This window comes from Solea senegalensis, linkage group LG14 (genome assembly GCF_019176455.1).
Source record: "Solea senegalensis isolate Sse05_10M linkage group LG14, IFAPA_SoseM_1, whole genome shotgun sequence".
NCBI classification, from domain to species: Eukaryota; Metazoa; Chordata; class Actinopteri; order Pleuronectiformes; family Soleidae; genus Solea; species Solea senegalensis.
Genome location: NC_058034.1, coordinates 8,896,448 through 8,911,576, shown reverse-complemented (window position 1 = coordinate 8,911,576; position 15,129 = coordinate 8,896,448). Strand labels below are relative to the sequence as shown.

At 42.3% G+C, this 15,129-nt stretch overlaps 1 protein-coding gene across 4 annotated transcripts in view; it reads right to left on the bottom strand.

The window, feature by feature from the left end:
- The window catches only part of ttll7 (tubulin tyrosine ligase-like family, member 7), a 68,987-nt gene that overhangs the window by 34,688 nt on the left and 19,170 nt on the right, over positions 1-15,129 (bottom strand). For all 4 annotated transcript variants that reach the window (XM_044044115.1, XM_044044118.1, XM_044044116.1 and 1 more), the window contains exons 9-11: positions 13,199-13,357; positions 3,631-3,725; positions 1,669-1,816 (exon numbers count right to left, since the gene is read on the bottom strand). In XM_044044115.1, the coding sequence (XP_043900050.1) occupies positions 1,669-1,816; positions 3,631-3,725; positions 13,199-13,357 (402 nt within the window). The remainder of the gene's footprint in view (positions 1-1,668; positions 1,817-3,630; positions 3,726-13,198; positions 13,358-15,129) is intronic.

Genomic DNA, 15,129 nt, shown 5'->3' with positions numbered 1-15,129 from the left:
TCTTAAAAGAAAGAAAGTAAAAAGGGGAGAAAGATGAGGAAAACGCAGCACCGTCTATTAATGACTGAATTTCGATTTACTTTTTCCAAAAGTGTAACGATGGAGCTCAGGCAGCCATTTGGCATAAGGCAGAGTGGAGGGGATAACTCCACTACTGACTGGCACTGCAGTATCATTGAGAATTGAGTGATATGTGACCTCAATAGACCTGAACCTTGTCTCACACTTCAGTCATAACGGCCCTCAACTATGAGGTGTTACCCTTTTTAAAATGGTGCCTCGGCACCATCTTTCCACGTTCCCACTGATTACTGCTGTGGCTAATCAAAGAGGGAGGCGACACAAAGCACTCGCTGCTGCCACTTTTCCCCCATAAAACTGAGGAATTGTCACAAAGTCCTTTATTTCAACGAGAAAAGAATTAAATGGTATGCTTGTCTCGGAAAACTTCGACTCTTCTGACGTAGGAGTGAGAAGTACTAGTTCCAACTTTAGCTTAGCGTCCTGTTACTTCTGACTTAGGAACAAAGGCCATGAGTCAGTTCACCGAGAAATTAACGTGAATTACCCTCAACTGCCTCAGCCACTGCAGGCCAGTATTTATCGGGTGCTTTTATCGACTACCAAATGTGTACCAGCGTTTAAATATTAAAATGGAATTTAAACTTTTGACAAATAAGTCAGTTTGATTTTACAATGCGAGTCGTTTAATACAAGTTGTGAGACAGAGAGCAAGAAGTTCATCACTGACTCAAAGTGTTTTTGAGTTGTGCTCAAAATCAAATAGTCAGTTCCTGAAGTATTTAGCGATCAATAAGAGGGGCAGGGGTCAGGAAAAAAATATAAAAGCATATATACGGTATATATATTATTAGGATTTTATTTTTACTTTCTGGCTGCTCTCTCTCTCTCTCTCTCTTTGATTTGCTAGAGATTTGTATGCCAGATCTCCTTCCTGACCCAATCCTCCCTTTTACACCGGCTAGGGACCGGCACAAGGACAACATTAGGTGTGACCCCTGTGGCTGGGGTCAATTTAGAGTGTCCAAATAACAATGAGCAATGAGGATTGTGTATATTGCTCAGGGAGTAGCCCAGCCCTTGGGAACAACTCGTACAAAAGACGTAATAGTAGAATAAAAGAAGAATTCATGTTTCTTTTTTACTAACATGTTAATGCCACTTATTCATATTAATATACATATACATGTAATTAGTTGTGACAAAGAGGGCTGGAGCGAAACCTATAAGAATACATGGTACAAAGAAACCAGGCCAAAGCAAAAGTGGAGTATATTATGTTGGAGTTGTGTGACACTTGTGAACAAGTAGGGGAAAACTGTTAAAGAAATGTGGAATGCAGTGTTCCAGGAGTGAACCTGATATCATCTTTATGGATGCAGAAGAATTCTTGATCATATAAATCAGAGCAAGTTATCGTGTTATCACAGTTAGATTATTGCTCTGTGGTTTGGTCCAACACAACAGAGAGTCATTTGTCCATGTTAGCTCAGAGTAAAGCAGCATGCATTGCTCTTTACTGCCCCTATCAAACAGTGTGATGAATAATTGTTTGGCTTGGTCAAAACACAGACTGCATTATTCTCTACTGTACCTTATTAAATAATAATATTATTATTATTATTGTTACTAAAATGCCTTCAATACCAGCTCTTCTCTCCTTCTCTCCAGCGTGTGACGTTGCTTTTCCCAGTCTGAGGAAGTAGCGGAAAGTTTCTTCACGGAGCCGTGTCCATAGAGTCGTCTCTGCGCCTCTGCCTTTTGCTGGGCCAGGTTGCGTTTCTTATCGCTTGCCCTGGTTCATCATAAAATAAGAGTCAAAACAATGCATTATAAAAAGACAAGGAAATCAGGATCTATTAAAAAGTAGACAACTCAAGAGAATAACTCTTTAACCCTTTTTTTTTCATTTTTCTGCATGAGGCACTTTTAGTTGGACATCTTATAACAATAAATACTGGTGAGTAAAGAACTCAAAGCCAGTAAACTTTGATGAACTTTGAGAGGCTGCAGGTCTCAACCCCTAATTAATAGAATAACCTGAATGTTACTGTATTGTGGCGGGTAAAAGAAAGAACAAAGAAAAGCCCTCACAAAACATTCAACCACACAAAGACCCAAACAAACACCAGGATGAAGAGGACCAGACAGCTAATTCTGCACAAGTGGGCCATTGGAGTCTGGCGAAAGGGGCAATTCATTTTAGTCAATCGCTGGCCCTTTAAATTGGATATTGAGTGCTGTTGGGGGTCTGAGGTTTATCAATGTCCATGCCCGGCCCAGTCTGAATTGATCCCACGTTGATACAGTTGGTGTTGCAAACGGCTTCTGAGCGCGGCCCCTGCCTCTACATACCACCTGCCCCTCCTCTTTTGGGAAGCAAAAGCCATTACTATATAAGGAAAAAGTGAGTGAGGTAGAACAAAGCCCTCATTCACTCCAGCATGAACATAAGCAGTTTGTCCAGTGGAAAAAGCTCCACGCCGCCTTTCAAGGCCTCCAACGATTTATTTGTCATGAAATAATCAAATCTTCCCTTTTAATCTGTGGGAACACGGCAAACATCAGCCATGAAACAAATCATTTTGATAAGAGATTTCTTATTTTGCAGACTGGTGCCGTGCAGGAGGATGGAGCAGGTTTTTATGTGGGCTGGCTGCACCATGCACCACATTTGACCAAACTAGATGTATGGGGCTACATGTAATTGATCCATTGTGTGTTTGTGGGGGGCGTGTGTACGTGTGTTACTTGTAGAGACTATATTTAGAACAGCGAGAGGACAAGCACAGAAAGAAAACGAGAAAAAAGGGAGCAGAGATCCAGAGGTCTGGTGTACGATGATCAATCAGTGGACAGACTCACTGTAGCCAGGGGACAGAAAAGCATGCCAGCAAGAACACACCCGTTCACCACGCAGACACACACACTACGCGTACGACGAATACATTATACAGCAAGAAAGACAGTATGCGTAACCTAAACAGGCAAACAAAAACACCCACAAAGCAAAGTAAAAGACCAACACAGGAAGTGCATATAAATATACCCAGCAGGGGAAACAACGTAGACTGAAAACAACAGATAAACTATGGTAGCAGAGGTACAAGAATAACAACAATAATGATAATAATGATGATGATAATAATAAAGTGAAAAGAAATTCAGACACACATGCACACACACAAAGCACATCTCACTGAAGGGTGTAAGAGACACACAATAGACACAGGTTTGTATGGTGGTCATTATCTACCACTGAATCCACTACAGCAGAAGACACATTTACAAGGACAGCAATTTTGTGTTGATGTCTGTTAGTTTCAAACGAATGTAACAACTGTGTCATCAGTCTGTAATCAAAACAAGATAAAAAAATAAAAAAAACATGAATAAATTGTGCTGTTTATCAAAATAAATCAATTAGGTTTCAGTGGGAAAAAAAAGAGAAAAAGAACAAAAGCTGAAAAAAAATCTAAAAATATTCTGAGCCCCGAAAAATTAAGTTTGACATCAGCATTCTCTGCTTCAAACTTCGTTAGTCTCTCCATTCAATTCGTATCTGCATGCATGTGCACGAGTGTGTTTGACCTCTGCGCAGAACACTACCTTATGTTGAGGAGTCTGAGAGCATCGAGCAGCACCCCTTTCTTCACATCGTAATCAATCTTCTGATCGGTCCCAAAGCTTGGCGCTCGATTGATCTGCCAGGGAGGAGAAAGAGATTCAAAGAATATTCTTGTGGTTTTTTTTTTACTTTATTTATTTATTTTTTCTTCCTCCTAAATTCAGCAGACAGACATGACGTGCAAGTGCAGGGGTGAATTGAGGGCATATGAGGAGCTGAGTGATCTGTTTGCAGAAAAAGGAGAAAAGAAAGAAAAGAAAGAAAATTTCCATTGAAGGACACTTTGGAACTTTTATCCCTTGCCTGGCCATAAATACTTACATTGTTGTGTGTGTGTGTGTGTGTGTGTGTGTGTGTGTGTGTGTGTGAGTGCATGAATGTACGCATTAAAGCAGATTGTGTAGGTTAAGCTGTCACAAGGTGAATGACCCATCTCTTTTCAGCAACCCACAGCAAGCGGTCCGTGACTCTGTAACCTGTGTGTATCACACCCAGACAATGCAGCTCCCATCTGCACCACTGTCAGCAGTGATAACCACCACTCATCTCACAGTTGTCATATAGAATCAAGACGCGCGCCGACTCCAAGTCAAATGAGTGAGAACAGAATAAGCAGCCTGTGATTGGAGGGACAAAAGCCAGTATCGCTCAAGGAAGAACTCAAGACCAGCCCGCGTTTTTGAACAGAACCATTTCCAGCACCCGTGCAAGTTATTCAGATATCAGATATTACACCTGACACAACAGATCAATTCTTTCCCTTTGCTCTTTGTTATGTTCCCCTTGCCTCTCCACCAAGGTGAGAAAGAGATAATGTGCGACAACAAAGGGACTAGCAAAAGGAGAGCAGTGCAGTGGGAGGGTGAATGAACTGGCAACTGTGATTGGAATGGTATCTGCCCATGGGGTTAATTTGAAATGGCTATGCAACAGATGCCCGCCGTAAGGCTGGCTCGGTTAGATAAACCTTGATTGTTAAGATAAGTTCGGGCTCCTACTAATGTTGTTCAATGCGCTCAAACTGCCCATCTTTCTTTTTTCTTTTTTTTTCTTCAGAGGACCAATAGCTTCTTTTGATATCATTTCATTCGTAGTAGCTGTGACAGAGGATTCATCCATAATGGTGTATTTGATTGTGTACGTGTACAAAATTCTCCAACAAGGGAAGCCTGACATGAAAGGAACGCATGAATCACAAGACTGAACCTCACTTCAATTGACAGAAGAACATTTGTTGTTATTGTCAAAACTACCGTACTCTAAAGAGAATTGAATGGAAATAGGTTTGTGATGTCAGTATAAATGTGGGATCAACTATTTTTTTTGTACAATTATTTGTTGTATTAGCCCCCGTAAACCCTCATGTGGAGGATAAAGCAGTAGAGAATGAATGAATATATGAATATTTGTCATATTAATATTGAAAACTATCTTATATAATCCAATAGAACGACATCTGTTCACAGTTTCCTTTCATTCTGTCCAAAAATAATAAGTTGATTTTAATGTTACGTTTTCCTTCATTTCAAATATTTCTGCATTATGTAGTTCATGAACCTTGAGAAAATCCACGTGCCAATGTAAATCCCAGCTAAATGAATTATTCTGAAAGTGTAGCTAGAGCTTCCCCTTCTCAGTAGTCATAATCTGTAGTCAGAGTGAGTATTTGGGTCAAAAACATTCATTTGTCTTCCTCAAATCTTCCTCTAGGAAAAAAAAGCAGTTGGATACAGTTGAGCACGTCAAAGTAGCTTGACAGCCAATCGCAAATTCCGATTCAAGTGACAAAACAACACTGAGCCAATCAGGTTTGAGAGTGCGTGGCAGATCCAGTCTAACCGCCAATGAGGAACACGGATAAAGACTGCTGAAATGCTGAAAGAGGCCAATGACAGGACTGTTTGTGCACAACACTGGGGGGGACCTCCTTTACCAAAGTGTCTCCGCGGTTATGGGCATAGCTCTCGGTATCTACGTTCCTCTGTCACTGCTGTTCTTCAACTGACATAACCAACACAAAGGTGCTTTCTGCAGTGTGGCAGGTTTGTGCTTGACAATAATATTTACATCCACAAGGTTCATTTAGGTCATGAGCCAGCAATAAAACAAACTTCTGTGCAGCCAACCAGCAAAGGTACCGCCAATGTCAACAGCTAGTCCAGAATCACCATTCAGCAACACAAATAGTAATATATGGACTTGTATATGGAAGCTTGTACAAGGAAGCTCATGTGTATCCCTAAGTGAGGTCAGACATCGGTGAATAACACTATACAACATACAGAAAATCTATCCCAATCTTGGAGCTTCTTAGCTGATTATTTCTTCTCTGGCCTCATTGGGTCATATTCTGGACCACTTCACACAATAGATCCACAAATACTGTGAGTGAGCTACAAACTCCACACCAACATTAAATGGGTTTGTATGGATGTGCCTTTGTAAGGATGTGTGCGTTTTTCCACACAGTAACCATTTATCAGAAGGACAGGGTAGGTGATGAATGTCTTCCAGCGCCAGGAGGAAAAAGGAACAGAGGCCCTCTCCAACTCTTTCACTCAATAGAGTAAAGTCTACAATACATCCCTCTGTGTGCTGAGACAGAGCTCCACTTTCGACCTACAGTGCCTTACCTAGGACGAAAAAACTACAAAAGAAATAGAGGGAAGTGGTCTGTTTTCATTTAGAGCACTGCCCGATATGACATCCACAATGAAAAGAGAATGGCTTTAGAGTTGCCGTATAGCCTATAGGTAACAGCGAGACAGACAGTGATCCTGGTGATGGTTGTCTCGTTACTTGTCTTCATTTTCTTGGTTTGATTTGTGGTGTCAAGTTGTCACAGGGAAGACTGGCATCACAGCACTCACTGTCTCTCTTTGCTCTCCCGCAATATTTCGTCTCTCCCTTTTAACTCTCTATCACACCCCTTTTGGTTAGTTCCTCTTCCCACCCACCCCCACTTGCTAGACCTCATTCTCTGGTCGTTACCTTTCTTATTTGTTCCTCTTTTTGCGTTTATGTGTTCTCCCTTTCCTCTCAGGCATAGGAAGTTGGACCAGTATGTTCCTAATGAACCCCTGCAGGCTCCCGAAACCCCCACTCTGATTTCCTTAAGTGACTCTGGCAGGGTCTTAAAGGATCCCTTAGTTGCGCCAAGACGCATTCAATAAAAGCATCAGATGAAAAGATTAAAAACTCCTTCATGCTTTGCTTTAGTTCAGCATCTCATTAATGTAGCTCACATCTCAGTCGGTCAAACGGCAGATTAAACATGTAGGAAAAGAATGCATCCTTCTGTTATTTTTCACAGGATAGGTTTGTCCTCATCTGATCGCCCAGTTAACCGTGCAAACTTCAGAGGCTGCAAGCTGTAAACCATTCACATACACTACACAGGACATGTAACCATTTCATTCCCTGCATCTGGACATGTGTGACTGGGATACATGAGTAACTTGCCATTGTTTACAAAGGCAGTTGCAAAGTACAGCTCGTGGTGGGGGAACCATCCAGTTGGTTTGAATTGTCTGTGAACCACAAGTCTGTCTACTGATCTTTCCTGCAGCTCCTACAGAGGGCCAGAAGTTCAACAAGCAAATGTGACATGCCCGGCATTGGATAATGATCAGTATTTTAATATTATTTTTCATCCAGTTTTGACTTTATTTATTCTACTTTGTCTGTTAGAGGGAGATTCTCTTCATTGTCACGTCATAAAGCTCAGGAAAAAAACAAAAAAAAACAACCCATACAATGATTAGTTGACTTGCTCATTGTTGAAAGTGTAGTTGGCATCAAACAGCTTGCGTCTGTGGCCTCTGCTGTGTCACACCGACCCTAATAACATAGCAACAGCAACGGATCAAGAACAATCAGCTGGTTTCTTTCCGCAACAAATTGCTTCCGCCCATCGACATCTATTCTGTGTCTGGAATACACGTCAAACAAGTGCAAGGGCTGCTTGTGATTAATCGGTTCAGAAAAACGACCCCCTCTTATTATTTCTGGCAGAGTGTAAACAACCACTGCTTTGACAAGCCTCCCATTCTGCCCCGCACACTCGAGGGTATCGGCACAGTTCAACCGCTGTCAGAATGGAGTGTTTGTTGCTGCACAATGGCGGTATGAGAACGGGAGATGGAGAGTGAGGGAGAGCAAGGGGAGAACATGAGTAGCAGAGTGACAGAAAGACAGACAGCTGGCCACCCTGTTAAGTCACTCTCTTGTTTCAGCCGTCGTATCAATCACTGTTTTGTTCTTTTTGTGGCATTTTTAGTGGTCCAGTTGGACACAGGGAAACTCTAGCTGAGACTGCTGAGCTACTGCTAAAGGTCCTGGGAGTAAGCAGGCCGACGCTTTAGTCAGCCACCAGTCAGCCTGACGAAATGTTGTGTTTTTGTTTGTTTGTTTGTTGGTTTGAAGACACACAAGGTGCACATATGAGTACACACTATTGTCGTGGTTCACAGAACACACTAAAAGGTCCAAAACCGCCAGTTATACATATTTAAACAATATCTATCTTCAGTCTCAGTCACATGTCACTCTCAAACGAGCAATACTCTTCCCTCTTCATCACATGCGCGTGTGTGCACACACACACACAGACACACACACAGAGTCACAGGGGCTGCCATGCATGCCCAATGATAAATGACTAAATGTTGGGGTGTGTTTTCAACTGCCCCACATATGAGGCCTGTGTGCTCCTAATTTGATACTTATTCCATGAAATAGTCATGTTGGGGGAAAATGGATGTGGATAGAGATAGACAGTCCCATACATCATTCTAATTATTCTTTAATAAACCTCTCATGAGCCAAAAGTGGCTCATAGGTAACTACTGCCACCTAGGGTTGACAAGGAGAAGGACGCCCCCTCAGAGCTGAGGACATTTAAATAAGACAGAATCCCACTAAGTACAAAAGATTAATCAAAGGCAAAAGGGGAATGGAAGGTGTAAAAAGGGGCAAGAGAGACTCTGAAAGATAATTGAGTTTATTAAACTGTATGTTTTCACCTCCAACATTTTTCATTGTAGAAAAATGTAATCATGAGGTGATGGAAATAATTTGGAATACACAGGTAGCAAGTGAGTTTGTCCTTAATCACCTCACATTCACGATAATGTTTCACTCGGTTGTTGTAGGTAGGGGTTAGAAAACACTCCTCAAATTTACTGAGGAAGTATCTGAAAGGCAATATAACCTTTAAATCTCACTCGCTCTCACTCATAGAGCACTAAGGGAACACAGCTATGCTTTAAGTTTGGCTTTCAGGACATACAATTTTGATCTCAGTCTGCACAGATGAAATAGAAATTTAAATTAAAAGCTGACATAACAGAGAGGCAATTATTTATTGCACAGAGGAAATTACCAGTACTTTCTGAATTTATTTGGGTGCGTTGGGGATGTGGGAGAGTGAAAGAAATATGGTTTTGTTTCTGCGTGTATGTGTGTATCATGGCATCTGTTTACCCTTGCCAGTGCAGATTGTTACATGCACACACACTACACACACTTGCACTCAGGAGAAAAGGAAGTCTGGCTTATGTTGGCTCTGAGGGATGGACAGCCAAACCAAACTCATCTTGAAACAATTGGGGACAGAGCAATGAAAGAGAGGAAAGTTGCAGAAAGGGGTGAAAGGGGAGGGTGATCACTGCCCTTGGGGGAGCCGTCCATCTGCAGGCTGTTTGTCTGTTGATGCCCATTCACGCACACACGCACACACGCAAACACAGAGACACAAACAAACCTATGCCTACGCTTGACCCAACAATGCCTGCTTCATTAGCTGCCAATCACTCTACACAAACCGTCCCAACAGAGGTGGGAGCGGTGTCTTCCTTCTCTCCTTTGCTTACTGAGTAGTTGTTTGTGTGTTTTATGTGTGATTCCTCCCTGTATCTCTGACGTGAAAAACAAAACCCAGGCTGTTGTTTGATAGAAAGCAGATCAGAATGGCCCTCCCTCCACACGCCTGCACACACACACAAAGTACACACAACAGAGCCGACTATTTCCACAGAGACAAAATTCACAAGTAGAACACAGAAGCAGCATCGGCCTTGTGCAGTAACTCCCATAGTGCATGTGTGTGTTAATTGTGCATGGAAAGACACACAGGCAGCGGCATAAGACACACACACACACACATAGTGACACAGCATAAATCAAATCAAGACTCAAACACACACATACTCGCTCATACTCATTTACAGTCGTGCACACTCACACACTGTGTGAAAGTGGCCCTAACAAGCAGCCTTTGAGCTGCTGGGAGCCCGGCACTAGAGAGAGAGAGAGAGCTTTGCGTGGCCTCGGCAGGTTTCTAATTATCAATGTTCTCTACAAACACTCGTTTCTTCTTGGTGTGAGTTGACCAGTTGATTTTTTTTTGTCCTGCTGCAAGTAGAGAAACAGTTGTCTGAGGGCACCCGTAATGAGAACAACAGATTGTTATTTTGTAAAGTTCCACTTTTATTCATGTATTTATTTATTTGTTTATTGGGAATATATATTCCCCTTGTCCTCACCCATCACATTCCAAATGTAGAGTGATGCATTTTCCATTCTCCTCACCTTATTTGACATGATTTGTCATGCTGGCTTCCACTGCAGGGGCCCCGGATAAACTTTAGAGAGGAGCAGGGGGTGCATGAGTGATAATGCTGTCGCTGAGTAAACACCCTCCTTATAATTCACTCTGAATTTTGAGATGCCTGCTGTTATCGTTGACCCACACACACCCCAATTTTAAGGCAACACCACATGTTAGCAGAACGTATGCGTGAAGGCTACATATGTCATGAGCTGGTTCCTGGACTGAACTGAATATATGTCAATTTCTTCATCAATGAATTTTCCCTTTGCATTTGTATTCAGCATTTATTATTGTTTTTGCTTCCAAAAGACAAAAACACGCAAGGTAGCCCTCAAAGCAGAAGCCTTGGCACCGTCTAAGAAAGTCTTGTGTGTGAATGTGTTCTTGTATATATGTGTGCGCGCACAGCTCAATGAAACGCCTTTCCCTGTAAGAGACACAGATGCTGTCTGGGCTGGTTCAATGAAAGTGGCATCTCCGGTTACGTGTATGTGTGTGTGTGCGCGCGCCCTTACTGTATGCTGAACTGATGTTTTGAATGTCAATAGGGGGTAAGACTTGTGTTGAAAACCCAACTGAATTAAGATAAGGATCACACAAAAGCCCTCTCTCCCTCTCTACCTTCTCCTCTCCCCTTTCTATACTCTGCTCTGAGCACAATGCTCCAGTTTAATGTCTGGCCTTGGCTTGAGAAGCGTCGGTCTTTGTTTTCAATCTTGCAACAAGCTATTTAGCAGGTGCTGGCTTGTCTGCGGGTAGTTCCTCTTGAGTATCTTATCAGTACGCACGTATTTAGAACGATTTCTCCTTGTGCTTACGAAGAGTCGGTGTATTGTCAACTCTGCAAGATTGAAACAAACATGTCCTCTTAAGAAGTTTTGAGTTGCACTTTTTCTAAAATAATAGGGTTTTTTTTGGGTTTTTTTAAAGTACCTAATTTCAGGAGGTGTAGTGTGGGATGTGAGGGGGCAGTTGTGTTCCTGTTCCCTTCCCAGTCTGCTGCATATACTCAGACAAAAATACAAATACAAAAGGCATGAGTAATATCATCTGACAGTTTCTTATATATGATACCATCCAGCTTTCAAGTATCCAACTGGCTTTGAGTTTACACAGGTTGAACCTTCATTTCCTGGCTGTGAGTTTGCATGTCCAACAACCAACTTTGACGTTTTAAAGAGGGAAAGAGGAAGATATTGTCGGAATAGCCGTCTGGGAAAGCCCAAACCAGGTACTAGACACGTAATTCACAGTGGCACCAATAAGGAAACCTGAGAGGTGTCCACAGACTCAAAACAAATCTGCCGGACATTCACTGCATTTCAATTCCTGACCATTTTTTTTTACCATTTTGGAAATCAAGAAAAAAACTGGTGAAATGGTGTGAAATCCAGTGAGTTTACCTCAATTTGTAGAAAAATGATCTACTGAAATATTTAATTTGGACCTGAGGGCTTGCCCCGGGGTACCTTTTGTGGCAACACGGCACTGGGCTGCACTGCATGTTTGCATGCAAGCTGAATAGGAATGAACTTTGCCAGGCAAAAACAAGTGATAAAGTCATTTTCAGGCTTGGCAGCAAGGATTTAAGAAGGGTCTCTGTGCTTGTAACTATCCCCTGACTAATCAGTTGAATTTTGGAAATAGATGATCGCTGCTGTAAATGTTGCGTGAAAGAGAAGCAGGGCTGTGTGCATGTGTGTGCGGGGGAGATGTTAATTGATGAGAGTTATAGAGAGCTGCTTGTAGCACAGGGGGGATCATTACTACTGAAGTGGAACAACTGCATTCACGGCTGTTTGCCATGTCTCATACACACACACACACGTTAAGTGCACACATATACGGTGCAAAAGCACTCAAAAGAAACACCACTTTCGTTCTCTCTTGTACATCCTTTTGTCATCGAGTAGAACTGTTCAACCACACAGAAAGAGTCAGAGAGGGTAATTATATCACCCTAATTCCATGATGATTCTTTGGAAAACAACAACCAACTATCAATCATCCCTCTTTTTTTTCTTCCTCTCTCGCTCTCTCCCTCTCTCTCTCTCTCTCTCTCTCTCTATCCTTTTCCCTCCAAATCAGAGGCTTTTGGAAATTGCGAGATTTATTTTGGGATGGCATGATGGGGGGAAAACAAACAATTATCCCAGAGGCATTCCCCATCCCTGAGTCAATTTGTGGGAAGGGAGGGAGAGGAGGGGTACAGCCACTTTGGGTTAAAGGATTTAGGTCACACTTTAACTGACTGGCTGACATCAGAATGGTGAGTCACAAATCCAGGAGTGGACTTTAAGCTCCATTTCCCGAATGACTGACACTGAGAGAATGAGGGGCAGGTGTTGCCATTTCCTACATGACCTACATTTTAGTGCTGTGCAAGAGTGTGTGTGTCTCTGTATGAGAGGGAGTTGTAGGTGTCTTGTCATATATATCTACTATTTTGTGTGCATGAATTCAAAGTATGTGTGGGTGGGCTGGTGTGAATTCACGCATGCATGTAACATTAAAGTATGTCTCTCATCGTCGTTCAAAGGTGCACCACTGTGTGTGAGTAAAATCAGCGTGTTATGCTTTCTGTCAGTGTGGAGCAACCTCTCCCTCTCTCCTGCTGATGTCACATTGCTTCAGTTTAGCAGCTGCTGTCACTTCACTAACGCCACACACAGGTGAGGTTTCACAGACTGCAGCTCTCCTCTCCCTGACTGAAAACCTATACATAAAAACCATAAATGAAAAGATTATATGTCAAACAGGACTCCGACTGCAATTATTTCTCAATGTGCATTCAAATTTGAAAACATTAAAAATAAAAATTAAATTAAATAAAAATGAAAATGAATGAATCAATAAAGTTGTGCCTTTTTAAAAAAAGAAATTTCAATAGAAGATTTAGATTTTTAAACACACACATGCAGTCTTTGACCCCATACCTCCAGTAGCCATGGTTTGAGTTTGCGGTCCAGGATGATGTCAAAGCCCAGGACCTCAAAGCAGACACTGTCGCTCCCTGGTGGCTGGCCAGGGCGGCACATGCGGTAGGCGTGCAGCACGTGGGGTTCAGCCACTATTAATGTTTTAACCACCAGCTCCTGGCAGGACAAACAAACACAAACAGAGTGAGGATCACCAAGCTGAACTGGACAATATATAAAATGACAAATATTGTCAATTTTTAGCCAGTAACATTTATCTAAAAAAAAAAGCTGATGATGATTTAATTTCTTCTTAAACTAGAAACATTAAGATGAAGATTAATCTGAATGATACAGTCATGACCTATAGACATGCTCCGCAGTGGTAGGGTCTACAATCAGTGAGTCATCTTGAATGTAATTCTCCAGTGTGTCAAGATAAGCTGCCAGTTTTAAAGCAGAGAGAAACAATGGTTACTGGCAAAGAGATTTTTGAATTTCACCCACACACACACACACACACACACACACACACACTCTCGCCAGTGTTGGTGGTGATCCATCTGTGTAGCGCCCAACTTGTGTGCATGTATGTTTGCTGGCTGCTACCTGCCTGCCTACTCCCACAGTATATGTGGGGTAAACATGTTGTCTCCTGACACACACACACACACACACTGCAAAGCTTCCCCTCACCAGTCTGGCCTCACACAGTGATGCTGGCATGCGGTTTGCCATGTCCAGTCTGACTGCTGGGTGTCAGAGGGGGGCAAGGTGGTCTGGCCCAAGCCTGATAAGCTGCACCCCCTCTCCCTTTTCTATCTGTCTGTTGCTCACACACCCCCATCCATCTATCCATCCACCCTTCTGACCCACAGGCTGCCCTGCACAAACACCTGCTCCCACTGCCGCTGTTTATGCCTCAAGTCCCAGCACTGACTGTTTGGTGTGTGTGTGTGTGTGTGTGTCCCACATCACTTTCCTCCTCGTGAGCCCCAAGCACTGGCTACTGCCAGGGACTGTGATTGTATTAACATTTGTGCCTGTTTTGTTAACACCTTAAATGGCTATTGTAGGAATTGTAGGATTATTTTTTATATGTTTTTCATCAACCAAAAATCACTGACCTTACGTGTCTTCATATTTTTATCCGTGTTAGCAAATATTGCATCCATAACTAGGTTATTTGTAGTCAGACACTGCTCTCACACGCATAAAAAGCTGTGGCTTTGCTGGTCAGGCCTTAGTTACTTTGCTCCAAAGAGCACATCAGTAGTAACCCATTATGAAAGAGATGCCACTGTTTCACAAAGAATAAAAAGTATCTACATGATATTCTTCACCCACACAGACACAAACCTTTGGCAAAGAAACCCACAGACATTCTGAAATTTAGGGCAGCCCACTGCAGAAATAAAATGTAAAAACCTACAAGGGTAGATGAAGAGAAAAAGGCAAAAGGAGAATGAGCAAAGAGCATTAATATTGATTTTAAAAGCAGCGTATGTGACTGTGAGTGGACAGCACTCACACCAAAGTGGTGTGAGTTCTGAAGTAAGGCGTAGAGAGAAAAAGTGTTAAGAACCCAAGTGTTAAGCCAGATGTCGACACTCTGGTATTCCACAGTCATGTGGAGAATAGAAAGTGGAAGTAGAGAAACAGCACTTTGACAAATAAGAGATTAAATAAAAGTAGAATATCGAAGATGAAATGTTGCCGCAACAAGAACTTTGCCAATCAGGCAGGGCACTGACTGCAATGCTAATCTCAAAAACCACTTTCTTCAACAGCAACGCAAAACAAGTAAAAGCTGATGAAGAGAATGAGTGAAAGATCATCTTGAGGAAGATTTGATTTTGAGGTAAAAGTAAAACAGCGAAGACTGAGGGACCAATAGAGCCAAAACTACTTTGGACAGAAGGGACAAGGAGTGTAGGGCAGGAAGAACA